We start from the raw sequence: 24,795 nt of genomic DNA on the forward strand, positions 1-24,795 counted from the left end.
GTGTAATTGACGGCAGGATAACATTGAATCACTTTTACAAACGTTAGGATACAAATAAGACGATTTAAATGTTAGGGACACAAATAGAATTTACCCCAAATGTTAAGAACAAAAATGATACCTTACTCTATATTAAAATATAAATGCATAATAAAAATAACTTAAACAATACATAAATTTATATATAAATATATAATAGCTAATTTGATGACCAATTTTTGACATGGATATAGCATTTTTGTATCCAATCGTTTCTTCTTTCTTCAATATGATTTAGTGACTTACAAGAAGCTGGCGTGTGTCGGTAGATTAATGGACATCCCATAGTTAATTGACACAGGTTCCTTTGTGTTATCCGTAATGATTACCTCCATATTTACCTCGTTCTTCTACGTTTTCTCTATGAATATCTTTATTCCTCAAGAAAAAGGCTATGTTAACGAACCACATAAACAACGAATAAAAAAAACTTTTAATTTTGTACTACAGTCTAGAGTAGGTGTTATTAACAACCTAATATAGCATTGTTGATTCTTCAAAACATAGTATTATTTTATCTATACTTTTGTCATAACATAAGCCTTTAATTTTTGTGCTTTTTTTGCTTACGTTTACTCAAACTAATATCTAATGAGCATTTAACAAGTTTAAAAGGTAAGAAACAAAAGCTTGAGTATTACAATAGAGAACACGAGTATTCCCTCTTCATTATTATATTCCAATCCAAATAGTAAATATCACTTAAGACAGTGATTCTGAGTGGCATGCAGTACACTTGGGATCAAGCTCAAAGTTGTTGGGATGAGTCAAAATTCTGGTACCTGGCTCCTAAAATAGTTTTACCACTTCCAAATAAAAAATGGAAAATGAAAAAAAAAAGTATGTTGATTATATAGTAAATAATCAGCGTTTACATGATTATTTACTACAAAGAAGGAGATAGAAAGAGCAGAACAACAGAGCTTTCCTCTCACCTTTTTACAGTCTAGAATTCAAGATGCAGGGCACCATTAATGGATCTCACCCTCGAACAGTATACATTACACTTAATATACAGAGAGATATACATTCGGTAGATTCTTTCTTCAACTTACTACAAGGAAATTTCAAGACTAAGAAAGTACCCGACTTATTGGGGATGGTCAAAAGAACGCTAATGCTAATGCTACTACTCACTCAATCTGCACATCCTGTCTCTTTAGTCCAGCGAAAAAGTTCCATCACAATATCTACAAGAAGTAACATAAAATATATTACTTACAATTACATTTTTTCGGTCAGTTCAGTAAAAGTCAATAAAAGTTCAAGTATGTAGCTTTGAATGTTAAAAGAACTAATTACGGAAATGTTGAAATACCTTTTGAGTAAGTATGCATTTCTAGATAAATATAAGTTCTTGACTTGAAATCTGATCAACTTTAACTTATAGTTATGTTTTACCCTTTTGTTGTGATATTTTCATTATAATGATGATGATATTGAATAATAATTTAAACAGAGGAATGCACTAATAAGAATATGTAAGAAAATATACTTGTTGCTAAACTTCTCAACAGCATCTGTAGCATATAGAAGGGTTTCATTGGCTTTTTCTAGAACCATGTAAAGCTCCCTCCCTCTAGTGATTCGAGAGATAACCCAAGCGTTGTTTTTTGCTCTAATGCACACCTCCATATCTTTTTCACAACCAACATTATCTAGCTTTGCTCTACTCTTCTCCAACTCAACCTCTTTCCTAAGCTTATTCATAGCAAGTAAGGATTCCTGAACCAAGTGCGTAAACGAAACAAGTTTTACATTTTCTAAGTTAATGAGTTTGCTGGCAAATGTATAAAATGCATATCAAATACATAACACATCTTGATGCCAGTATCATACCTTAGTTAAGGTTGCAACTTTTGTTGGTGGAGTAGCCCTGGACACGTTTCTATCACCATCCACTAATAAATATCGGTACCCACTGACATGATATGCATTCTCACCACCCCATCCTTTCGATAGTTTCTCTTCAACTTTCAATATCTTAAGTGATGCCTGATGTATTCAACAAAGAAAAAGATGAGGCTTGCATTAGACCTCCTAAAGATCCACCTTTCATAAAGTATAACTTGTTGATGGATAAAACTTAACCTCATTTGTTTCTTTAAAGCACTAATTCTTATTAAACAATGTGACATATTTTAAAGGTTTCCTCAGAATTTATTAGGAAACAAGATATTCAATATAATAGAAAAAGTACTAACCTGTTCAAGAACTTGCTGCTTCACCGCTGACACTCCTTGTTCCCCATTGGCTATAGAGGATACAGGAATAAGAAGCAACAACGTAAGGTTTCTATGCTGATAAGCACACAGATACATTCTCTCACCAGTCTGTCGAAGCCAAACTGTTGGTGTGGCAAACACCCATGTACCAACCTCTGCGCCCCATAAATCCGTGACAAGATAACCATCTTTTCCTTTGGACCACTTTTCACTTTGTAAGGGCCTCACCACATGATACTGGCTATCTTCGGTAGGGGATACTTCAGATGAACCATAGAAACTTTCAGATGCAGAGCTTGGAATGGCTATGTTAGACTCAATGGCAACACTGGATGCAGTATTGCCTTTTCGTAGGTAGGACCAGGAACTTACACCAACAGATAGAGCTTGTGGAGTCAACCTTAGCACAGCATATGTAAACAAATTGATGGTGTCATCCTGACAAATGAGTCAATAGTCAGGGTTAATCAGAAACTTCATGAAGGACCACTAATTTGCCCAAAACTATTCCATCATTGAAAAACAGTATTGTACTTGATGATTAAAACCATACAGGTGATAGTGTTGTCGACACCAGCAGGTCCTGAAATAAAATGAGAGAGTAGCAGGGCATGTTTCCAGCGGAAGATTCAAGCACCCTGACAAGAGACTGGCAAAAAAGGATGACATCAATAAAACAGCGTGAACAACTGCAATATAGTCACCATCTTATGTGGATATGATCCGAAGCATGGGATTAAAATATGCTAACACATATACCAAATGTAAATTATCAAAATCAACAACGCCCTCACAGAACAAAAGGGGAACATCTAACAGAAGCAGTAAGGATAATCACAAGAAAATAAATTTATGACAATGCAGAATAATAAAATTTATCAAACCATGTGTTGCATTCATTTCAAGAGCTACACTTGCATTTGGAAGAAAGAACAAAGGAATGCGCAAAAAAAGGATCAGATAACCACATCATCTTTTGCACAAACAATTTTGTTCATTGTAACAAATCACTCGTATTGTATGGACTTGATGAAACCCAAAGACAGCATTGCAAAGTCAACTTAGAGAAATCAGACTGGGCTACAGTCTACTTTGTATATAAAACTTAGAATCGACCAAAGAGATAATCCGAGGATCTATCATCATATCATACTTTTACATAAATTTCCTAGACCTTCTCACGTCACAATTCGCAACTTAAAACTTACCTGAACCTCAATTGCAGCCTCACGGCCTATTGTCAACATCTGCACAGTTCCTTGTTCCTTTAGGCAATCACGGAACGACGGTAAAAGCAGCTTTTTCCCCACAAGATAATCTGCCTCACAAGAGAAAATTGATAAATAAGGTATGAGAGACAGCTACTTCAGCATGTGTCAGGCAGCACAGATCCAAATGAAATCATTTGATACAGCAACTTCACCATTACCGCAGCAGCAATTATTCCATGGAGGCCGCTTTTTACATGCTGACAATTATGAGTTATGACTTACAATGAAATATTTTGAATCTCAACTCAAACTAAAGGATAATCATGATATATCGATTTTGCACTAATATGATGACTCATACCCCTTAGATAATCCATGACAAAGGAATACAGATGACGCCTTATTAGTCCTCCACCAGGTTCTTTCTCCAGCAGTGCCCTTATAGTTCCATGAAACATCACAAAAAGTGAGTGGATTTCTTTAAGAACTTTCCTCAACGCATCATCTCTCCATATAGGTTCTGAATCATTGCTTTTCTCAACCACCTACAAGGCAAAAACTTCACATCACAAGAAATTGCAAACACTTAATGCATGCTCTAAGAACATTTATATCACTCATCTTTTATTTAAAAATGCCTAAAAATTAAACAAAATTCAAGATCAGAGTAAACGCGGCGTGATCATGCATTAACTGTGCTCAGAAAACATGTAAATATTTCTAAGATAGCGCTTAGAACTCAAATCAACAAGCTCTCCCAAACCTTCTAATGGAAGTTACGAGGACGTACAAAATTATTTCTCAAACAATAATACGGTAAGTTCTCGTCCTAACATGAACAAAGGAAAAGGTAGAAACAGAAAATTAGGGTTAAGGAAAAACAGACCATAACCATCCATATATCGGGTTCGGCCTCGTAGAAGATGTGAGAATGTCGTTCAGCTTCAATGACCTCGCACGCAGCCTCAGGAGAGAAAATCCTAGAAGAAATCATGGAATCAGAATCGAGAAGGTTCTAAATCAAAGAGTAATAAGAAGAAATCGAGGATGAACCTGGTGAAAGTGATGAGGCCTTCGCTGAGGCCAACGACGGAGAGTTGCTTGGAGAAGGGGAGGCCAGCGGGGAAGAAGAAGAGGATCTTGTCGAGTTCTTGGCCTTCGTGTTGGCCTCTCCGCAAATCGAAAATGCATAGCTCTACACATTCATTTTCTGTAGCTGCAGAAGACAGCCCCATTCTCATTATGATTATTACTCGCTCTTTGATTTCCTTCTTATTTATATGCTTTTCTACTTTGCTTCCTTCATCATTATGCTAATCCACATTCCATTTTACTCTAAACCCTATCATTTACCAATGCAATTGCTCATTTCAATTCTATATACTAAAAATTTCATAAAGCTACTAATCTTTGCTACAATTCTTCTCCAAATTCTTAAATGAAATTCATATTTGTGACGAATTAAGCTTTAATTTATCAAATTGAAAAATATTATAGACAATCAAAAATTTCTCACGACAAAGTGTCAGATAAATCACAGTTGCTGATAAAAGTTTTAATAATCATTCAACAATTTAATTTAAAGTTTTAAACACGTTTACATAGATGCGCACGAATAAAAGAGAAAGACAGTAAGTGAAAGCTTCCAATAGTTTAAAAATTAAATGAATATCTAATCGGTTCCAATAATTATTTTGAAAGTACTACAATTATTTCTGATTTTTTTTATAATTGATTAGTCCTTATGTTAATAAAAATTAACATTAATTTTTTTTTGGCATAAGACTAATTAATCCCACAAAAGTAAAATTCAGGAATTGAGTTGAGTTTTTTTTATTAAAAGTTTCGTTGTCTTTTGAAATAATTGTCAGACGCTGTTTATGATTTTTTTCTTTAAAAATTAGTAATTAAATTTTTATATTAGATAAAAATTTTAATTTAAATTATGTTAACTATTTTTTGTTTGAAAATCAAACTGTTCTTGAAATATTCAATTTTTATATTTAATATATGATTAATTATAAAATACTTGATAAGCAACTATTTTAACTGCTTTTTTTTCTAAAATTAACTACTAAAAAATTTAATTAAAAATTTTATTCAATAGAAAAAATAAATTATCATTTTTAAATTATAATAAGAATTTAATTTTGATGCACTAATAATATAAAATGTCTTATACAGTCGTACAATTATAATTATTTTCTTGAATGATCATTCACACGGTTAATATAAAAATTAATTATTTTTACTAATATAACGTTATATCACTAAATACACATTAACACTGCATCAAAGTTAAATTCTTATAATAAATTCTGTAAGACTACATGAACCAAATAATTAATCCTTTCCTGGATTAGTTACCAAGAGTAAGTATTTCATAGCAAAAAATCAATGATTTGGTGAGCTGGTGTGACTTCCGTTTGAACAAGTGAAATAAATTTCACAACTCACATAATATGATAGTAAGGTAAGACCACTACCAAATTTTGTCCCTTAGTTTAAATAAATAAAGAATTATATTAAGGGTAAAAAAAAAAGATAAGAGAGGGTATGTTCATAATCCACATAAATGTCAGCCTCTCATTTTCATCTTGCCACAAATTCTAACGACAATCCTTGCTTGATACAAGCAATTGGAGCATAAGTCTATAAATGTACGCCTATATAATATAATTTTTAAACTAAAATAAATTAGCACACTATTTGTTATTTGATCAATAAAGAGATTTTATTAAAAGAATTATTGATAAACGAAAAAATATACCAAATAAAACATTTGTTTTTATAATTTTGCCAACTTATTAACTATTATATTTGTCATTCTAAGTTCTTAGACAACTTAAAAACTTTAAATCGAGTCGGTTTCAACTTTTAACTCTAAAAGTAAAGAACTTTGCTAGATAGAAAATGGTTTTTGTAAACAATAAGTTTTAAAATTGACTCAATAAAGTAAAAACGCACTACACTCCCAAATTATCCATCTAAATCTTAATATTAGGATAATCATCCGCACACGGGAAATGCTAGAGAGACAATGACTTTGTTAAACAATATGAACAACCACCAATCAAATAAAAACACATTACACTTTCAAATTAACCTTCTAAATTTTAATATTAAAATAACCATCCGTACACTAGTAAAATGAACATCCCATATACTTTTCCTTCCTTAAATAAAACCAACAACCGAATCTTCATTAGATAATGAAATTTTATTAACAACTACTCTCAGCAATTTTTTTAAGGTACATTATTGTTTTGTAAACTCATCCATGCGTATCAATTAAAAAGTCATATCTGAGGTACATTATTTTTTTAAATCATTACATCAAAATTAAATTCTATTTGTAAGAATAAGATCTTTACTGTAAACAACAAAAATAGTTGTAGACAGAGGCATATCTGAGGTGAAAAAGACCAATATATCTACTTAGGCACTCTTAGCCTTAATAACACATACCACCTATTTATTATTCTTCCCCTGAAATAATTAAAGCCTCTATATTCATCGAAGTATCAAACCTCTGCAAATAAAACCATACACAACCTTAGAACAAAAATTCAATTCAATTCTACACAGTTGAAATGCAAGCCTCACCCTACAGTTCCAGAAAACAAGATGATTCTGAGTTCAATAACACCAACCCTAGAAGGTACTCAGCATCATATATAAGAAACATTAGAGAAGACATAACAACAACAACAACAACAAGGTCTTTTAGATCAAACACAACCATTTCTAGCACTGCTTCCTCACCTGGATACTCATTTAAAGGTAGTATTTAGAACCATCCTTTGATTTATTTTAATTCAATTCAAGTTCCTAATCTTTATTACTTCCAAATATGTTGTTTCAGATGAAATAGATCCTTCAATTTATTCTTTCAATACCGCTCTTAAAGGTGATTCCACGACTTGAACCCGTGACCTTCAGGTTTAGTATTTTACAATATTTTGTTGAAAATTCTTCCAAAAAAATAAATTGCATAATGGTGGTCCCTCATTGCAGCATTGCAAACAAGGTACTGTAGAAGTAGCTGGGAATGCTTATCCCCAGATGGGTTTGCATTGAATTCAAAGTGGAGTGAAGCAGAGAAATATATATGCAACCCAATTTCAGGGGAGGTACCAATGGAATGCTTATCAGCAAAATCTCTTAGTGGAAGATCATTCAGAAAACCATCATCAACAATAAACACTACTATTAGAGTAGTGTCTGATCCTCTAGTTTATTCTTCAAGACAAATCCAAACAAAGCCTTCAATCTACAGTAATATACAAGAAGAAGAAGATGATGATGATGTAGCTCTTCAGTTTCCAAATCCAGGTTCACATATATACATTTATTGGAAACAAGTTCTTTATAGTATTTTTACTTTTACTTGGTGACACTGACACAGTTCAAAACAAGTCATTTCTTTAAAATCTTTATTCAACATCATTTATCATTTCACAGCTTTTAATATAATTCTTTTCTTTCTAGAATTGTATCATTTTAGTAAAAAATGTTTTGTGTACACCAAAATAACTATTTGTATATGGGTGACTGATTTTTTGTATACACATAATACGGTTAATTTTAGTAATATCTTTTAAAAAAATACTAGTTGTAAACAAAGTGAAAATTAGATTTTTTTTTTGTTGAGTATATTAATTTTACACTGGAAGTAATTTGAAGAGATCTTCATGTAAATAATTTCATATAATACAGATAAGGTTAACTCATGTAACTGATCTTAGATAATGAAACAAGACTTTCTCGTCGTTGTTTGTTGTTATTTTTATTGTTTAGTAATTTTATGTTAAAAATCTATTAAAAAAAATGTTTTTAATGTAAATTTTCTAAGAATGTGATAATATTTTCCTATTACCATAACGTGGCTCTTCTATGTGACCTATATTTTTAGGTACATGATCCATCCATTATAATTTGGTTATAATCGAAGACTAATCAGATAAAAAAAAATAACAATTTATCCATTATAATTCAGTAATAGTAGAATAATTTACTTTATTATGATTATTTATTATTTATACAGAAATTAAGAAAGAGGAAATGACAATAGAGGCTGATGGTACTCAAAATACAACTCCTTATCTTAGTACAAGCAGTGGCAATAGTGCTCTAACATCATGCATTCCAGAGAGATCAACAAAGCCATACTATGAAGATTCACCTAATTCAATTGCCATAAACAAATCTAAAGAAGAGGTATGTGTTATTTTGGTTTCAAATAAGTTAGTCGAATCTATTTTTATATATCAATTAAGATTACCAATCTAGTGTGGTAGGCATAGATTTCATTCTTCTTTTCATTATTAATGAACTCCATCAAGTGAAGGGACAAGTGGTCCAAAACATTGTGGTGTCTTATGTCCACTACTTTTGTCCTTAAATAATATTCATACTTTCAGATTAATATATATATAAAAAAAAGAAAAATCAGGTTTGATTTTAAATAAGTGTTTGTTTGAAAAGTTAGGTAATATTATTTTCTTATTAGTAATCTTATTAAATGAGCAATCATGATATATATATATATATATAATCAGCTACTAAATAAAAAATTAGTCATTCATATAAAATATGTATTAAAAAAAATTAAAATAATACATGTATTTAAACACAAAAATATAGTATTTGATTTGAATACATATATATTTTTGTTAAACAAAAAAAGTCATCTAAAAAAAGATTTATTTAATAAAAATAGTAATATATAATTAATTTAATTCACCTAAAATAAAATGATTTAATATTTTTTTTTTTGAAAATGTATGTACATAGTTAAAATAAGACCCTCTTGACATCAAAAGTAGTAGTACTAAAGTTTGATAGCGATAAGTTGACTCATCCTTCATTCTTTTGGTAGCAAAAATAATTAAGATTTTATGCATGATGGTTTCAGTGGCTAAGAGAAGGGGGGTTGAATCTTAGCCCCCTTTTTGAAGCTACCACTTGCTGACCTTCAGAAGAGATCTTTCTGTTTTTGCTCGTCATTGGACACGAGCAACTTGGTTTTGTCTCGTCCCTTGCCACGAGACTTTTTGTTTTGTCTCGTCACTTGGCACGAGATAATTCTGGCTTTTTCTCCTGTGTAGTTGAAAACAGAAATGGAGTAGAAAGAGAAGAAGATTGCACCAAGATGTATCCTGGTTCGGCTGCTAAGTGCAGTGCAGCCTACATCCAGTCTCCATCACAAACATGATGGAATTTCACTATAATCAATCTGATTACAACTTGTAAAGTGCTAACCCAACTTACAAGGGGATTCCCACAGAATCATGATACACAACATAGATGAACAAAGGAACTCTAAGACATCTATGGCTTTTTCTTTTAATTTTGCACTCTCTGCCTTTTTCCGCTCTTATGGCTTTTTCATTACAAACCTCACTGTTTGCCTTTTACCATGAGACTCAAGACATGACAAAATTAAACAGAAAAATACTAAACAGAAAACATTGAAGGAGAAGAGAAATCTGTTAGCTCAGGTAGCTCTGAGAACTCTGTGCCTTGCACTCTCAAATTTTCTCCTTGCTTCAAACAGTGGTTGTTCCCCCTTTTTAAAGAAGAGGAAAGCCTCCACACTTGAAGCCAAAACCGAACCAACTTTCTTCCTCCTTCAACAAACACAGAACCGGTTCGGCCACTCAGAGAGATAAGAGATAACCATGCATTAACCAACATGCAATTACCTCTAGTCCTTTCTTGATCATCACCCTTCATCAATCCGGGCTCTCCATCCTTGGCTTCCTCTCCAAGATGGATTTCTGGCCCTTGATGCCTCATGATGATAATGACTTCATCTGCTTCAATCTCTGCCTTCAACCATCACTTCGCCACTCTAGCTACTCCCTGTGGTGGTTGATCAGAATCGAAGACAAGCCATGCTTCAAGAATCTCCCTCTTGGCCGAATCTTCAACTTCCCTTTTTGAGCATGAAAGGCTCAAGATTACCTCACCAAATCTAACCACATTTGGTAGTAATCTCAGCCACAGCTCATCTTTCTTTTGGTATGTTTTCTTGCCATCATTAGCTTGATGGTCTTAGGCGCATGCAACATCTTCCTTTCGGTGTTGAAGAACATTTGTTCCATTGTTTCCTGGACAAGGACCGAATAGAGAAGAAGAAAGAGATGAGAGAGAATGAAAAGAATCTGAAGAAAAGCAATGCAAAGAGGTTAAACAAATTAATTAGGCATAGCTTGCTTTTACTTCCCTAACATAGAGTGGCGTGTAAGTCATAATAACCATCAATCACTTCAGCTGAATTTTTCTCTCTCATGTTCCCCATGCATTAATTAACAATGTAATAGATTTTGAAATCCATCACATGGTTAATACTTGGTTCCGTTGGAAGCATTCACCACTTGTGAGACTTGGGCTTGTAGTGTTGAGATTAAAGCTGGCCCAATTGGTTAACATTTACTTTCCTGATGAGTTGTGTAGCGGATCAAGCATAGGAAGCAAACAAGAAAGCATTTGGTTGGGCTTGCAACATTAATATTTATTCTGGCCCATTAATATAAAATTTCAGCCTCATAGTATAAAGCATGCAACAAGGCTAATTATTGGGCTTAAGTCAGAAACACATTTTTCGGCCCATCATAAAATCTGCACAACAAAATTATTAATTAAACATATATGAATTAGGATTAAATTAATAATTTTGTATTTGAATATTTCAATAATGTTTGTTCATCATCAAAATTAAATAAGAGTTTTCCAAACTCATCAATGCAGGATTCAGAAAGGTAATACTAAAAACATAAAACACGCAAGATTGTACCTCAGATTATAGGATCCCACAAAACCATATAATGATATAAGTACTTAATAACATCCATATAAATTATACGTGTCACATAACTAAAATGATATGAAAAAGTAAGTTAATATAAAATAAAGTTAAAATACGTCACATAACATAATAATCGATGACTTATATATTATTTTGTAAAATATTATTTTGTAAAATATAATTGTAAAATGATAAATAAATTAAAAATGTGACTCATAAAGACAGAGAAACGATTTTGGAGTATGTAAATCTTTTGTGTTCAGTACATTCACTTATTTTATCAATATTAGATCTTAGTTTGGTCCGTCTAACAATGGAATTTTAATTGGAAGTTAGAGGTTTATAAACATTTTATTAATTACAATTTACAAATAATATAACTATAAAGTACTATTGCATATAATAACTTGAATCAAACTATCAAACTTATTATATACCAAAATAATACTTGATTCAAAAAGGTTGATTAAATGATGACAAAGAATACCAAATATATATAGAGAGAGACCTGATACCAAACCTGTAATTAATGTGTATAATACAACTGCACGTGCAGGTAGAAATGCAAGGTAAAGAAACATGGGAAGCAATAAAAGAATCAGAAAGAAGAAAGAATGAGTATATGAAGAGAGATGTGCAACTTTGCAGGCGAAGTGGGTGTTTTTCATGGATGAAGCATAATAAGAGGCATAGAGAGAATAATGAAAGACGCAGAAAGAATACTACATCTTTCATACATTTTAAAGGTTGCTAAAGAAAGAGTTTGAAAATATCTTAAAAGAATAAGTGGCAACTACATTAGGATGATGAGATGCCAATAATTTCTTTGTTCTCTCACTTTCTTCCGCAATTTTCGCAACTTATTACCATGGTGGTATATTTTTTCAGGATTTTCTGTGCGAATGCAAACAAGTGATGATTTGTATATTTTGAAGTCTGTTAGTATCTTCTTTTACCCCACTCCTTCTACTTAATAAGAAGTTTATATAGATTGACTTTACTCTGTTGTGAACAGGGTTAAAAAACTAAATCTAAATCAATAAAATATTAATATATTCTAAAATAATCATATATTTATAAACATATTTTTTAAATTCATCATATTTCATTAAATCTAAATATAATGTCGAAGATGAACTAGACAATTAGTAAGATTTTATTCTTGAACAAAAATAAGATAGACTACTTGCTTGAGGAACAGTCCAACTGATGTGCAACTAGTAGGAATTGAACCAAAAAATTTGCGGTTGTTGGTGGATTAGTTTGGTTTCACATAAAAGTAAATGTAACTAACTCTAACTAATCACATGGCTAGCTATAACATGGAGACAGCTGTCACTGACTATTATAACTAACCACTTCTAACTAACTATCTATAAATAGCAGGCCTAATAAGATTTTTCATTTCAAAATTAATAATCTATCACATGGGCTATGCTCATCTTTGAATTGCAATTCTTTTCTTATGAATATATGTTAAAATAATTTACAATGATTGAATACATTTGAATCTAATACTTTTACACCATTCAAAGGACCAAGTCTTGTGACTTATCTAAAACAAATAAGATAGAAGAGTAGAATAAAGATCAAGATCTTCATGAAGATGATTTGGGGTCTGTATTGGAGATAAGACGAACCTCGTATAAATCTTTTTCACCCTTACCTGCATCCAGAAATTATGTCAGAATGTACTCATTCATGTTCCTTGATTTTTAATTAGTAAATATTGGCAAATAAACTTAGTTTTCTGAACTATAATACTCACCAACTTCAGCTGTAATTCCTGGCCCAAAAAATGATGCAAATTTAGCCTAAACAAATGTTGGAAGAATTAGCACATGTACTCAGTATTAAAAATCCAGATTTTATAATATCTTAGAACTGTAGACAATAAGAAATGCACATTACATTTGAAAAGAGATTCAGTCAATTTTTTATACCTGTCTCTGTTCAAAATCTGACAACTGTAGAGCCTTGGCCTCAAAAACCAACACCAAACTGTATTTACCATCATCAGTGACCTATAAGTCATAAAAAAAAAAGAATGAATGACATGTGGAAAAGATAGCACAATACCAATCATCTTTAAATCAAAATTGAGTTGTATTAAGGAGTTACAATCAACTCATATAGACGTGGAGTGAAATAGACTTTTCTATAGGCCAATCTTAATACACTTAGAGTTAACTCAGGAATGAATTGCAAAGAGCCTACAAAGATTGAGGCAAGAAAAATGGTGTTAGGTGCATCTCAAAGTGCTCAAAGACAACACAGGTATTGAGCACGTTTGTAATTCAGATGGTTACAAGCAAGATATTGCAACTCCCAGGAAAACTGAATAAATTGTATCATGCGAATAAAACATTCTAATTAGCATTATTTTAATTATTAACAAGTTGTCTACGAAATATTTTTATCTTAATATATATACATATTGGATTTATATGAGAAACAAAATAATATAATATATGATGGTGAATAATAAACCCAACTAGATGTAAAATATAGAAGAATCTTTTAAAACATTCGTTTTAACATTTTCAATACGTTTAGTTCTCATTTGTATGTAATTATTAATCTTGTTCTTGTTCTTGAGACCGAAGGTTTTGTCATCTACGATCTTCTGCTTCTTCGCTAAATCAGCTTTAGATTGCTACTTAGGCGGCATCTCTGATCGGCATCAAAGAAATGAAAATAAACTATTTCCTTTCAATTTTAAATGGGGAGGGGGATATTAGGGTTTTGTTTGGTGAGAAGTGAGAAATTTCGCAGGGAAGAGTATTTTACTCTGAGCCTCACACCATATATATATATATATATATATATATATATATATATATATAAAGGAAATAGCTTCTCCTTGATCTTCTTAGGTGTGTGAAGATTAGAAAAACAACAGAATAATAAGAATATGACAAAAGATGCAAAGACAACAATATATAGCATGCATGTTCATCAAATCACAATTCATTCACAAATGCACTTGCCTCAAATTAAAGAACCACATACTTTTTTTCTCTATTTTATTCTTTTTCCTTTTATCTTTTTTTCTTTTCTTTCTTTCCTACCTGGCTTCCTTCAATACTCTGATATCCGATTAATGTTATAACTTAAATTGTGGTCAGAGTCCATGACATTGAAAGCATTCAAATAATATATAATCTTAAAATTATATAAATAGTAATAGAACGAGAACATAACAGAAAAATCAGAATATTTAAAGCAGTTCAATGAGACCTGCATTGTTATTTCCTCTTTTGAAATTTTTGCACCATTTAATAAGTCAGACGAGAAAAATGCAGAAGTAAACTTAAATGATAGTACTGATATTGCATTAACGAAAATTGAAATGCATACTTCTTCACGGATCATTTGTAGAACGGGTGCGCTCCTTCTTGGTATTCCGCCTCCCTGATAAATAAAACAAATAAAATTATCTCAAAACTGAACAAAAATACATCAGGTTGCACAAGCAGAAAGAGAAATGGGTGAAAAAGCTCATTATTAGCTAATGATGTCAAAAGTTTTCCTAGATCAAGTGTTGATTTATGTCCATTTCAAATACATGGAAGAAAAGTAAAAATCTACTTTCTATTCTGTCAAATATGAAATCGAAGAAAAGATTATGTACAAAAAGATAACACACTAATTAAAATAACATACTTGACCATATTGGAATATCCGTTTCAATGCCTCGTCCAAATGTTGTTCATCCCCATAACGAAATCTAGTGACATCGCTCTTTACCTAAGACGGCACAAGAAGGTTAGCAGCACATTAATATAATATTTTAAATCATCTAGATTGTGATATACTTGCAATGAGTACGTATGAATGAATAGAGAAACATTGAGTATACGAGTAAATTACTTAATAGATGAAAATGAAATGACAATATTAATTTGAAAACAATGTAAGATTTGATCATGATTTCTTAAAATTTACGATTTCTTTAATAACCTGAATTTCCTTAACAGATGCACAATATTTGTGTAGGTATTATCAAATTTTTGACATGTATCACGGATGTAAGTTAATCAACTCTGTATTACAAAGATTGGGTTTCCCATATGAATTCTGGTTAAATATAAAAACAATGTGAAACCTAACAGGCACAATTAATAAACAAGTTGACTTGAGTTAAATCATAAATCCTCAAATTGATCATTTTGCTAGCTGATGCTTGTAAATGTGTTCTCTATGTTAGCTAATTAACATGATGATAACCGTTGACAATTTAAATTGAAATGAAAGTACCTAAAGAATTACAGAATTTAATAAAGAAAGAATTCCAAATTAGAAATTTAAACTGTGATATATAAATGATCAAAACTTAAATATCAATTTATTTGCTTTCTTCAATCACATAATCTTGATTGCTCTCGGGTAAATCAGTTGCGAGGGGAGAGTTAGGAATACAAAAATTAAATGGAATCAATGTAATGGTTAGTCTATAATCATTTACAATAGGACACTATAGCTAGTCGTCCGTTATAGTGGGACACGGAAAATTATTGTTGTTGTATTAATGGAATCAGCAGACAATCACATGAATCAGAAATATAAAGAGTATATTTTCCCAGTTACAACAACCTGAAAAGAATAGAAACATATATGACAAGGAAGATTACATAGCAATAAAGAATATTGAGATTACCTGTTTAAGAATTGGAGTTGCACATTTTTCACTCAAGCTTTGAGCATCAGAATATGTGAGGCATGGAACTGGCTTGAGTTCTGCATACTGTAGCAAATATGCAAAAAAAGGTCCAATTGTAAAAGTAAGAAGAAAATAAATAATGTTCAAAGAGCATTAGGATGTGGGACTCTCAGCATGATTATCTTTTATACAGCTTAGTTATTATGAATGTCCATCATACAACACTAATCACATTTATAAGACTTTTATCACCTTAAGTGCCATGCCAATAATTGCAAGTGGGAAGCCATACGTTAACATTATAGCAGACCATTCAGATCCAGGTAGAACATTAAAATATGCTCCAAAACCATAGCTGTAAAATTCAAAACCAAAAGGCTAATATAAGAATCAAAGCACTTCATACATGTTGCAATTTCAAACGAAGAATTTGAGAAAGTAAAATTAAAATAGAACTCACGACAAGAGGGAGAGTCCAACACCTAGACCAACCACTCCAAATGAAACCTGCAACCATTAAACTACATAAATAACGCCAGTAATTGCAAAATACTGGTTAGTTAGCCCGTACTATAGGATTTCTATTCCCAAATTAGTGCTAGATTTCCATGAACTAATAATGACTCAAATTGCATCAACAATCACTGAAATAATAAATAATAAATAAACAAACTTAAATAACACCTTAGGTTTTTTTCCTATTTGCAGTATTTTATGTTTTCATATGCTATTTTCTTTACAAAATCACAAAAGCAAAATATCAAAATAAAAATAGAAAATAAAAATATAAACCAAACTCACTAATTATTTTCACTATTTCCACACCATTTTCTTAGTAGAATTATAAAAACAAAAATTCCTGAAACTAAAACAGAAAATAAAAGCACAGACCGACTTGTATTCTAAATTAGTGCTTAAATTTGCATAAACTTCTGATAGCGAATAGAAAGAGACCTTAGAAAGGGAGAAGCCATCATCCGAAATGAGGGTTTTATTGTAATTGTTATTGGGAATTTCAACTGACAAAGCGGTTTGTGTGGTCGAAGAATCCGATTCAGCAGCTCTGAGAGGACTCAGCAACACTAACTTTCTCTCGTTGGCTTTCAAAAAAACCTTAGCACTTCCATTGGTGTGACTACTATTTCTCCTATGCCATATGAGTTGCGATTGAGTCGAAGCCGGTCGTGACCGAGTTGAGTACGGAAGTGAGGGGTAGCGGTGTCCGGAGCACACCGTGGCTCCACCTGCTATTCTCATTTTCGGATTTGTTTGTGAATTTTGAGCGCCCTACGGAATCTTAGCGAAAGAGTGGTCGTTGCTCCTCAACCGCCAAAATTTGGATCACGTGTCCTCATTATCTTTCAGAAAATAATAATAATATATTTTTTTTGGATATATATAAATTTAATTTTAAATTGTCCCTTTCAAAAATTTTAAAATGTATATTTAATTATAAGTTATTATATAAATAAAAATAATTATTTTTTATAATTACTGTACGAATAAAAACGAATGAGTGATAATATTATATGAATGGGTATTTTTGTAATTTTTAGTCATTGTTTTTTTTTGTGCTTTTTTAGTATAGAAATTTTTGTTTGAAGAGTACACAAATTTTTACATTAATACAAATTTATTGATATAGTATAAATTTTCTGTGCTATGTTATTTTTGTTAACTCAATATCAATGTACTCAACACCAAAATATTTGTGTTGTGCATTAAAATTGTCGTGTTTAATAATTTTACTTTATATATATATATATATAGGAGAATGAGAAGATGATGATAAAAGAAGATGAAGAGCAAAAAGAAGAGAGAAAACAAATAAAAAAAATATATTAAAAAAGAAGAGGATGATGATGAAAAAAAAAATACCATAAGTGAGACTTATTTAAAAAAAAAAGATTTAATCACCTAATTTTATTAAATAAAAAAAGTTGTATAAAATGATAAGAAGAAGACACTTTTAATAAATGAAATTGACATTATAAAATATAAATCAATTTTAGGAAATCATCACTTTATACAATTATTCAATAAACAAATAAATAAAAACAAGTGAATAGAAAATTTTTTTTTTATTTCTTACTCCCAAGACAGAGTGTGTTCAGTAGGGAGAATGAGAAGAAGATGATGATAAAAGAAGATGAAGAGCAAAAAGAAGAGGGAGAACAAATAAAAAAAATATATTAAAAAAAAAGAGGATGATGATGAAAAAAAAAATACCATAAGTGAGACTTATTTAAAAAAAAAGATTTAATCACCTAATTTTATTAAATAAAAAAAAGTTATATAAAATGATAAGAAAAAGACACTTTTAATAAATGAAATTGACATTATAAAATATAAATCAATTTTAGGAAATCATCACTTTATACAATTATTCAATAAACAAATAAATAAAAACAAGTGAATAGAAAATCTTTTTTTTTTATTTCTTACCCTCAAGACAATGTGTTCAGTAGAAACAATATTTTCTTTTCTAGGAGTAATGTGTTTGGCTTTGGTTAAAAATAGAATACAGATTTTTCATTTGTAAATTTATCTATTATCATCATCGATTGGGTAATAAATAACTTCATGTTTTTTGGGTATTACTTTCTTTTTTTTTCGATTAAATCAAGTAGAAATCATAGTCACCGAAAATAAAGGTAAAACTCGTTAACTTTTAAAAGTACTGATACAATCCATAAAAACTCTTATTAAAAACTAAATTATCTTCTGTTTTATCAGATTAAATATTGAATTAAGGATCAAGTTTAATTTTCCCCACCAAGGATTCCACATCCATCTTTTGAATATCATCCTCAAAACATGCATTAAGATATGAGATTCTATGAAAACACCACGAACTAGATTCAACTATTTTAAAATGTTGATTGTTGGAGACAATTCACTTTCCAATAAAGTGTATCTGCATTTGCCCCAGTGATCCCTACAGAATACATAGATAAGGCCACAAGGGTTATGGTCCTATAGACACTAACCCTACCTCAAATTAATCTATTAAATTGTAATTACAATGAAACATTTTTAGTCGCTCAATTCATTACAAAAATACGGACCCAGCTACGGAAGAAACCTTCGTTATCCTCTTAGCTTCCTGCTTCAATGAATACAAGAAATTGGTATTAATTTCTAACATCAACTATCACCAACTTTTAAGAGTCTTAAAGTATCTAAACACTATTAACATATACGTACTAAAAATTAACTATCAACTAACTATTATGTATTTGTATATATATACTGCATTACAAATTTTGAATATAAAAAAGTATAAGTGAACAATATAAATGTTAAACAATATAAACAACGTTTAGTCACAAAAAAATATATATATATAAACAACGATCTAAACAAAAGGTTAAATTAATTATTAAAATTAAATTTTCAATTAATTAAAATAATCAATTTTTAAATTTAAATTATTAAAATTAGACAAAGCTCATTACCCGTTTTTGGTGTTAAAGACATGATATTGGGACCATTGATGGAGTCATCAATGGATGGAAGATATGCAGTGAAAGTTTTATACGCATACAGATGTTTATTTTTCATGCAAATGAAGGTTAGTTCTTCATGTTAATGAAATGTTTGCTCTTATGCATTTTATTATTAAGAACTCGAATAGTTACATTATTTGAGCATCAATATTAGGGTAGATAATATTGCAATATTACTAAAAAAAACTTGTTGCATTCATAAACATGTTCACTAATATAAGGTGCAGATAATTCTTCAATGTGAAGTATCAAAACAAAAAGCACAAGAACAACCTATCTGGATCAATAAAAAAGTGTTCACCTTGAGGTAATGTACTTATCAATCTCATCCTTCTTCTCGAGACCATAGACAAACCATCTTTCATCGGATGTCGCACCAGTTTCGTTGTCCATTTTGATATCTGTGTTTTTGCTTTCTTTTAGAAAACTTGCTAGAGCAGTAGAGCTCAACTCATAATGGAATTCACCACAATAAAGAATGAAAAAAAGGGCTGATTCATTGCATTACCTTGTAACAAAAGAGCATAGTCACCATTATAACTTTCTAGTTTCCAAAATGTCTGATTACCATCTGAAAACACAGGCTCTATTCTCATTGCATCAGAATGTTGTTTGCCTGTTAAAAAATGAAAAGGTTATTAAAGAAAAAAATCAACCACTACAACAAGAACTAACAAAAAAAAAATAAAAAAAAGAAAGGTAATCACAGTTGAGTAAATTATTATTTTGACCCATGTACTAAATATAGAGAAACATACTCTAAATGCCATTATGTATAGAAAAATAAGATATTTTTTCACTTTTTATATTGTGATTTTACACTACATGCACTTTTTTTGCAATACTTTTAAACAATGACCAAAAATTCAAAATAAAAATGAAAAAGGAGTATAGAGGTTGAATTTCACTTTTTTTATATATCGATTAAATTATTATCCAAATATTCTCACAAAAAGTGAATTGAATGCATCAGTTGTTTGTCATTTATATTAAAAAAAGTGCATTTTGTAGACTCAGATAATATTTAAGGGGCTAAGCTTCATTTCTGTTTTCGTAGGCCATTACATCAATACTAAATCTTTGAGGCCAAAATTGTAGCTTGTGCTATATAGTTTGATGAGTGTGAACTCTAATATGTAAGAACAAACCTTTCGGAATTAGGCCCATTGCCTCAATCACTTCAGCATGAGCTTCAGCTGCTTGACTTTTTATCTTTGACATAATAGCTTGATGCTCAGCAATTGAAAGGAGAGCACCGTCTTTCACAATAGCATTAGCCAGCTTATCTTGTAACTTCTGCTTTAGTCCTTTTTCCTGTTGAAGCATATATTAATTCGTATACACAAAGTAACAGAAGCACTCATCCAGATACAAAGAACATATAACAATCAAGTTTCAAGTAGTTAGTTACCTTTTCCTTAGCTGCAGCAATCTTAGATTTTGCTTCTTTCTTTTCTTCAGCAAATCTTACATTTTGCTCATCAATATAACTCCTCAGTTTCCTGCACATTATGTTTCAAACCACTTTAAGCAAAATGAAGACTAGAAACAAAGCGAGTAAAAGTAGAAAACTATTAAGAGAATGAACCATAAGGATCATTAGGCTCTTTGAAAAAATTTCCAATTAAACTGAGTTGCTTACTCTGTGCATAAAGCTTCATCACACAGAAAATTCAATAAACTGAGCTTTTTGGATAAATCTAATTCATGATATCCACCAATTCCTTCCTTGAAGCAATCCAATGGAAACCCTTCAAGCGCAAGTTTGGATTCAGAGATTAAATCCTCCAGAGCTTTCAACCATGAATTATTTCCACTGGCAGTAGTTAAGGGCGGAGAACTGCAGAGAAGTGATCCCAGAAGGAAAAATCAAATTAAGAGATCTTCAAACCTAAGGAAAAAAAAAGGGGGGGGGGGGGGGGGGGGGGGGAAGGGGAGAAGCTAAATGATAGCATCATACTTGACTCCTGAATCAACAAGTATCAGAGTCAGCAATCTAATATGGAACTGAACAACCAAGGTGTTCTGTGTCCGCCGCAGATTTTGCTTTCGCACTAATTCTCGTAATATTGCTTCAGCTTCTCCTTTCTTGACATCAAGGACCTAATAATAAACAAGAAGAAATATGAAAAACAGCTGAAACTCAAAAAGCAACATTGAATGAGTGCAGCTACACTGTAAAAATAAGTGTTATTTCTGCAATGGTAACACCATTGTATGTAGAATTTAAAGTATTACAAGGAAGGAAAATGTGATCACTAATTAAATGATCAACTTAAAAGTAAATATCACATTTGATTTTTGAATTGCATGATATTAATTAACAGAAAATATTTCTCAAAGTTGGACTATGATATAAAGCATTAAAACAATTTACCAGTAATACATTTTCAGCTAGCCAACTACATCAGGCAACAGTAACAAAGATTTAAGAGAAACTCGACATAAAAACCACATGCTTTGTCTTTAGTCTTTACTGACATATAACATAATAGTATACCTTTCGAAATGATCGACAAAACTCTAAAAACTGCAAGGCATTGCCAACATCTTCAGGTTGGAACTCAACGTCTGATATATCCTTTAACTCGTCACCAGCTGGCAAAAGAACTTCAACCTGAATCTTTTCTATCTTCTTGTTGAAAGGATATGCTCCATCCTTTGGAGTCTTTGCTATCCCTTCAGCTTGGGAATTGACAGCATTATGATCATAGGCAGTCACTGCAGCTCCTTTCAAGACTTTTGCATGCATATCTTCTTTTGCTTTAGGTTGATTATGATTGAAGGACACATTATTTGAAGCCAAAGTGCTAGGAGGGAAGAAATCATGTGCACCCCTCACCTCAGGGCAATTCTTCTCTCCACAACTTAAGCTGTGATTGATATCTACCTTCATTTCCTTTTTAGATTCATGTTTTTTCTCTTTCACATCTTTTTTGTCATGAATGATGCCTTTATTCGCATTTACTTTGATTTCCTTTGCAGACACATCATTGAAACCCTTGATGCCACCGTTAGCTTCATGACAGACTTTAAGCCTTTTTGAGCTCCTTTTTTTGCCAGCATCATCAATGGTTTTGCCATTAGATATTTCCTTTAATCCTTCACGCTTCATCTTCCTAGACTTCTCAGGTGATGTCTTCTGAGCTTTGAGAGAGTTGAGCTTTGAAGCTTTGTTTCCATCCAATGAATTTTCCTTTTCAGGTTCACCTGATATATCAATTACAAGCTCCTGCAAGAAGTAACAAACACAAACACCAAGCAAATTCAAAAGGTAAAACCTATCTGCCAAGAGATATGCGTTTGTACTCATTTGTCATACGACACATCCCGAAGCACAACGCATCCACCATTAAGCAAGATCTTAATAGAGCGCATACTCATTAAAATCTTGTATAATGGTGAATAACTTGCGAGTCAACACATTATCTTATGTCAAATTGATACACATAACATAACTCATCTGCTAACCTTGTCTGATGCAATTGCCTTTGTATTAGTAACAACATTGCTTACAAGTACCCCATTAATCACAGCATCCTGTCATATCATCAACCAGCACAAATACGTGACTTTAGTTCTCTCTATTTTTTTGCCAAATATATGATAGGTGGTATAAAGGGCAGAAAGAAAAATGATTAAACCTTTTTCAAAGCAGAATTCTTTTTAGGAGAAACATTAGTTTTGAGCTTGAGGACTTCCAAAGTTTCAGGAGTATTCACTCTAAGCATATCAGATACAGAATTATAGCCAGATGCCTTGGCCACCTTCACCATCTGGCCGGTGGGTTGTTCGCCACGCTTTTTCCTACAAGATCACTCCTCATTCAATATCAGTGAAACAGTAAAAACACAAAAACAGAAGGAAAACTTGAAGACAAAAACTACTTGCCTGCAGAGACTGCAATTGCAAGAACCCTTGCACTTGGGACAGATCCATTCTTCTTGTTGCATCACATCTTCTGCCTTCTCTCCATATCTAATTTAACACAACCAAAGATATCCATTACTCTACCTCTCTATTTGTACTCCTAATTTATGTGTTTTTTTGGTTCACTGAACCTAACCTGTTTAAGAGGCACTTGTGGCAAAATTTGATGACACAAGGCTTTCCCTTTCTCAAATTCTTGCACATAGCAGCAAAGTCCCTTGTCTTTTGCCGGCACTATCAACATTGCAAAATTAACATTAAATAACCAAAAAACAAGTCAACAGACAATTTCTTCTTCTTCTTCTTCTTATGTATTTATTTATTACTTTTATTGTAATTATTTTGGAGTTCTGAGTGAACCACCAACATCTAACTCCCATTATAAGACATTGAAAAAGACTAGCAAGTAGCATCTAAGATCTGTTATCTTTATTTATTTATTTTAAATCTTACAAATTAAACGATTAAATCCCAGCTAATAAAATAAAGCACTTCGCAAAGTTTCAGTAACACAAATTCTCTAACACATTACACAGTATACACCTTCAGATTTGAGCTTCTTCGCTGTTGAGGGATGAAAAATTATAGCTAGAAAAGATGTACCTGATGGCAAGTTATGCCATTTGCAGAGTCGTAGATTCTGCTCCCAACAACACGAATTCCCGGCGCCTTTGTACGCTTCGCTTTCTGTGAAGTTGCGTTGACCTTGGTACCGGCACCGTGGTTCAGCTCTTGATGAGAATCAAGCTCAATTGCCATGGTTGGTGTGTGTTTGGAAGTTGAACTTAGCACTCTGAAAAATGGAGTGTGTGAGTGTGTGTGTGGAGTTTGAAGTTCTTGGGGTTTGTGTTGTTATTACAGCATGCGAAGAAAGTGGAGAATGGAGAATATTAAAAGATGAAAAGAAAATTGAAGCATGTTTGGAACTCCATCTTTTCCCTCCTTCAATGGTGGGGTGGCGGGAGGGGAGGTTTTGAAAATGAATTCGGAGATTTTAGGGACGAATGTGGAATTTTCAACTTTCGTGAAGGTCCCATCTCAAGGGATCACGCTATTCAGATGGGAAGGAATTGGTAAAGTGATAAAAGGAAAAATTTGAAGAGAACGAAGCTTTCTATTGATTTTATAACATTATGTATTTTTTTTTTAATTTTGTCTTTTTAAAAAAAATTATGATAATATGAAACAAGAAAGTAAAAAAAAAAAAGTAGCAGAATATGAAGAGAAGGAAGAAAAAGAGTTTTGAATAATGCAGAACTTATCTGTATACATATATAAAAAATTCTTAAATAATATATTCGAATATTTTTGTGTTACACCTAAATATCTTCCTGTTATACTAAAATTTGCTGCAAATATAGAAAAATGTTTCTTTTAATGCTACATTTTTTTCTTCTTTTTTTCA

General features: G+C 31.6%; 4 protein-coding genes across 7 annotated transcripts; 1 reads left to right on the forward strand and 3 right to left on the reverse strand.

Moving 5' to 3' along the window:
- Positions 1-867: 867 nt before the first annotated feature.
- LOC130956209 (vacuolar fusion protein CCZ1 homolog B-like) lies at positions 868-4,904 on the reverse strand. Of its 3 annotated transcripts, XM_057883259.1 has the most exons (10): positions 4,529-4,896; positions 4,362-4,455; positions 3,837-4,020; positions 3,694-3,732; positions 3,473-3,582; positions 2,818-2,913; positions 2,244-2,702; positions 1,879-2,034; positions 1,535-1,764; positions 868-1,229 (listed from the first exon to the last, which is right to left on the reverse strand). In XM_057883259.1, exons 1-10 carry the CDS (start codon positions 4,714-4,716, stop codon positions 1,199-1,201), a joined length of 1,587 nt encoding a protein of 528 aa, XP_057739242.1. In that variant the 5' UTR covers positions 4,717-4,896; the 3' UTR covers positions 868-1,198. The 3 variants fall into 3 exon arrangements, with proteins under 3 accessions (XP_057739242.1, XP_057739244.1, XP_057739243.1); XM_057883261.1 differs by lacking the exon at positions 1,535-1,764 and having other exon boundaries at positions 4,529-4,904; XM_057883260.1 differs by lacking the exon at positions 3,694-3,732 and having other exon boundaries at positions 4,529-4,891.
- Positions 4,905-6,959: 2,055 nt separating this feature from the next.
- Positions 6,960-19,771, forward strand: LOC130955182 (uncharacterized). 2 transcript variants are annotated; one of them, XM_057882001.1, is made up of 5 exons: positions 6,960-7,258; positions 7,341-7,385; positions 7,493-7,810; positions 8,523-8,695; positions 19,688-19,771. In XM_057882001.1, the coding sequence occupies exons 1-5, from the start codon at positions 7,069-7,071 to the stop codon at positions 19,769-19,771; spliced, it is 810 nt and encodes a 269-aa protein (XP_057737984.1). In that variant the 5' UTR covers positions 6,960-7,068. The 2 variants fall into 2 exon arrangements, with proteins under 2 accessions (XP_057737984.1, XP_057737983.1); XM_057882000.1 differs by lacking the exon at positions 19,688-19,771 and adding an exon at positions 11,845-12,215.
- LOC130955183 (uncharacterized) lies at positions 12,732-17,292 on the reverse strand. The gene is made up of 9 exons (XM_057882002.1): positions 16,906-17,292; positions 16,412-16,458; positions 16,204-16,306; positions 15,949-16,035; positions 14,955-15,038; positions 14,649-14,702; positions 13,232-13,312; positions 13,057-13,102; positions 12,732-12,954 (listed from the first exon to the last, which is right to left on the reverse strand). The coding sequence occupies exons 1-9, from the start codon at positions 17,206-17,208 to the stop codon at positions 12,887-12,889; spliced, it is 873 nt and encodes a 290-aa protein (XP_057737985.1). The 5' UTR covers positions 17,209-17,292; the 3' UTR covers positions 12,732-12,886.
- Positions 18,793-24,452, reverse strand: LOC130955181 (uncharacterized). Its single transcript, XM_057881999.1, has 13 exons — positions 23,994-24,452; positions 23,527-23,624; positions 23,352-23,438; positions 23,105-23,267; positions 22,932-23,000; positions 21,961-22,692; positions 21,421-21,563; positions 21,103-21,300; positions 20,872-20,962; positions 20,609-20,774; positions 19,969-20,076; positions 19,762-19,861; positions 18,793-19,057 (listed from the first exon to the last, which is right to left on the reverse strand). The coding sequence occupies exons 1-13, from the start codon at positions 24,147-24,149 to the stop codon at positions 19,042-19,044; spliced, it is 2,127 nt and encodes a 708-aa protein (XP_057737982.1). The 5' UTR covers positions 24,150-24,452; the 3' UTR covers positions 18,793-19,041.
- Between the last annotated feature and the right edge of the window lie 343 nt (positions 24,453-24,795).

This window comes from Arachis stenosperma, chromosome 10 (assembly GCF_014773155.1).
Source record: "Arachis stenosperma cultivar V10309 chromosome 10, arast.V10309.gnm1.PFL2, whole genome shotgun sequence".
Classification (NCBI taxonomy): Eukaryota; Viridiplantae; Streptophyta; class Magnoliopsida; order Fabales; family Fabaceae; genus Arachis; species Arachis stenosperma.

What these genes read in the sequence shown, in the direction of transcription:
- LOC130956209 (XM_057883259.1), bottom strand. Translation starts at nt 4,716, where the DNA reads ATGAGAATGGGGCTGTCTTCTGCAGCTACAGAAAATGAATGTGTAGAG. An exon ending in AGGCTGCAATTGAGGTTCAG is followed by an intron (nt 2,914 to 3,472) that starts GTAAGTTTTAAG and finishes CTTTTTTGCCAG; the next exon opens with TCTCTTGTCAGGGTGCTTGA. An exon ending in AAGTTGCAACCTTAACTAAG is followed by an intron (nt 1,765 to 1,878) that starts GTATGATACTGG and finishes CACTTGGTTCAG; the next exon opens with GAATCCTTACTTGCTATGAA.
- LOC130955182 (XM_057882000.1), top strand. Translation starts at nt 7,069, where the DNA reads ATGCAAGCCTCACCCTACAGTTCCAGAAAACAAGATGATTCTGAGTTC. An exon ending in TTTCAATACCGCTCTTAAAG is followed by an intron (nt 7,386 to 7,492) that starts GTGATTCCACGA and finishes CCCTCATTGCAG; the next exon opens with CATTGCAAACAAGGTACTGT. An exon ending in TCTTCAGTTTCCAAATCCAG is followed by an intron (nt 7,811 to 8,522) that starts GTTCACATATAT and finishes TTATTTATACAG; the next exon opens with AAATTAAGAAAGAGGAAATG.
- LOC130955183 (XM_057882002.1), bottom strand. Translation starts at nt 17,208, where the DNA reads ATGAGAATAGCAGGTGGAGCCACGGTGTGCTCCGGACACCGCTACCCC. An exon ending in ATGGCTTCTCCCTTTCTAAG is followed by an intron (nt 16,459 to 16,905) that starts GTCTCTTTCTAT and finishes TAATGGTTGCAG; the next exon opens with GTTTCATTTGGAGTGGTTGG. An exon ending in CAGATTTTGAACAGAGACAG is followed by an intron (nt 13,103 to 13,231) that starts GTATAAAAAATT and finishes ACATTTGTTTAG; the next exon opens with GCTAAATTTGCATCATTTTT.
- LOC130955181 (XM_057881999.1), bottom strand. Translation starts at nt 24,149, where the DNA reads ATGGCAATTGAGCTTGATTCTCATCAAGAGCTGAACCACGGTGCCGGT. An exon ending in AATGGGCCTAATTCCGAAAG is followed by an intron (nt 20,077 to 20,608) that starts GTTTGTTCTTAC and finishes ATTTTTTAACAG; the next exon opens with GCAAACAACATTCTGATGCA. An exon ending in CTATGCTCTTTTGTTACAAG is followed by an intron (nt 19,862 to 19,968) that starts GTAATGCAATGA and finishes GCAAAAACACAG; the next exon opens with ATATCAAAATGGACAACGAA.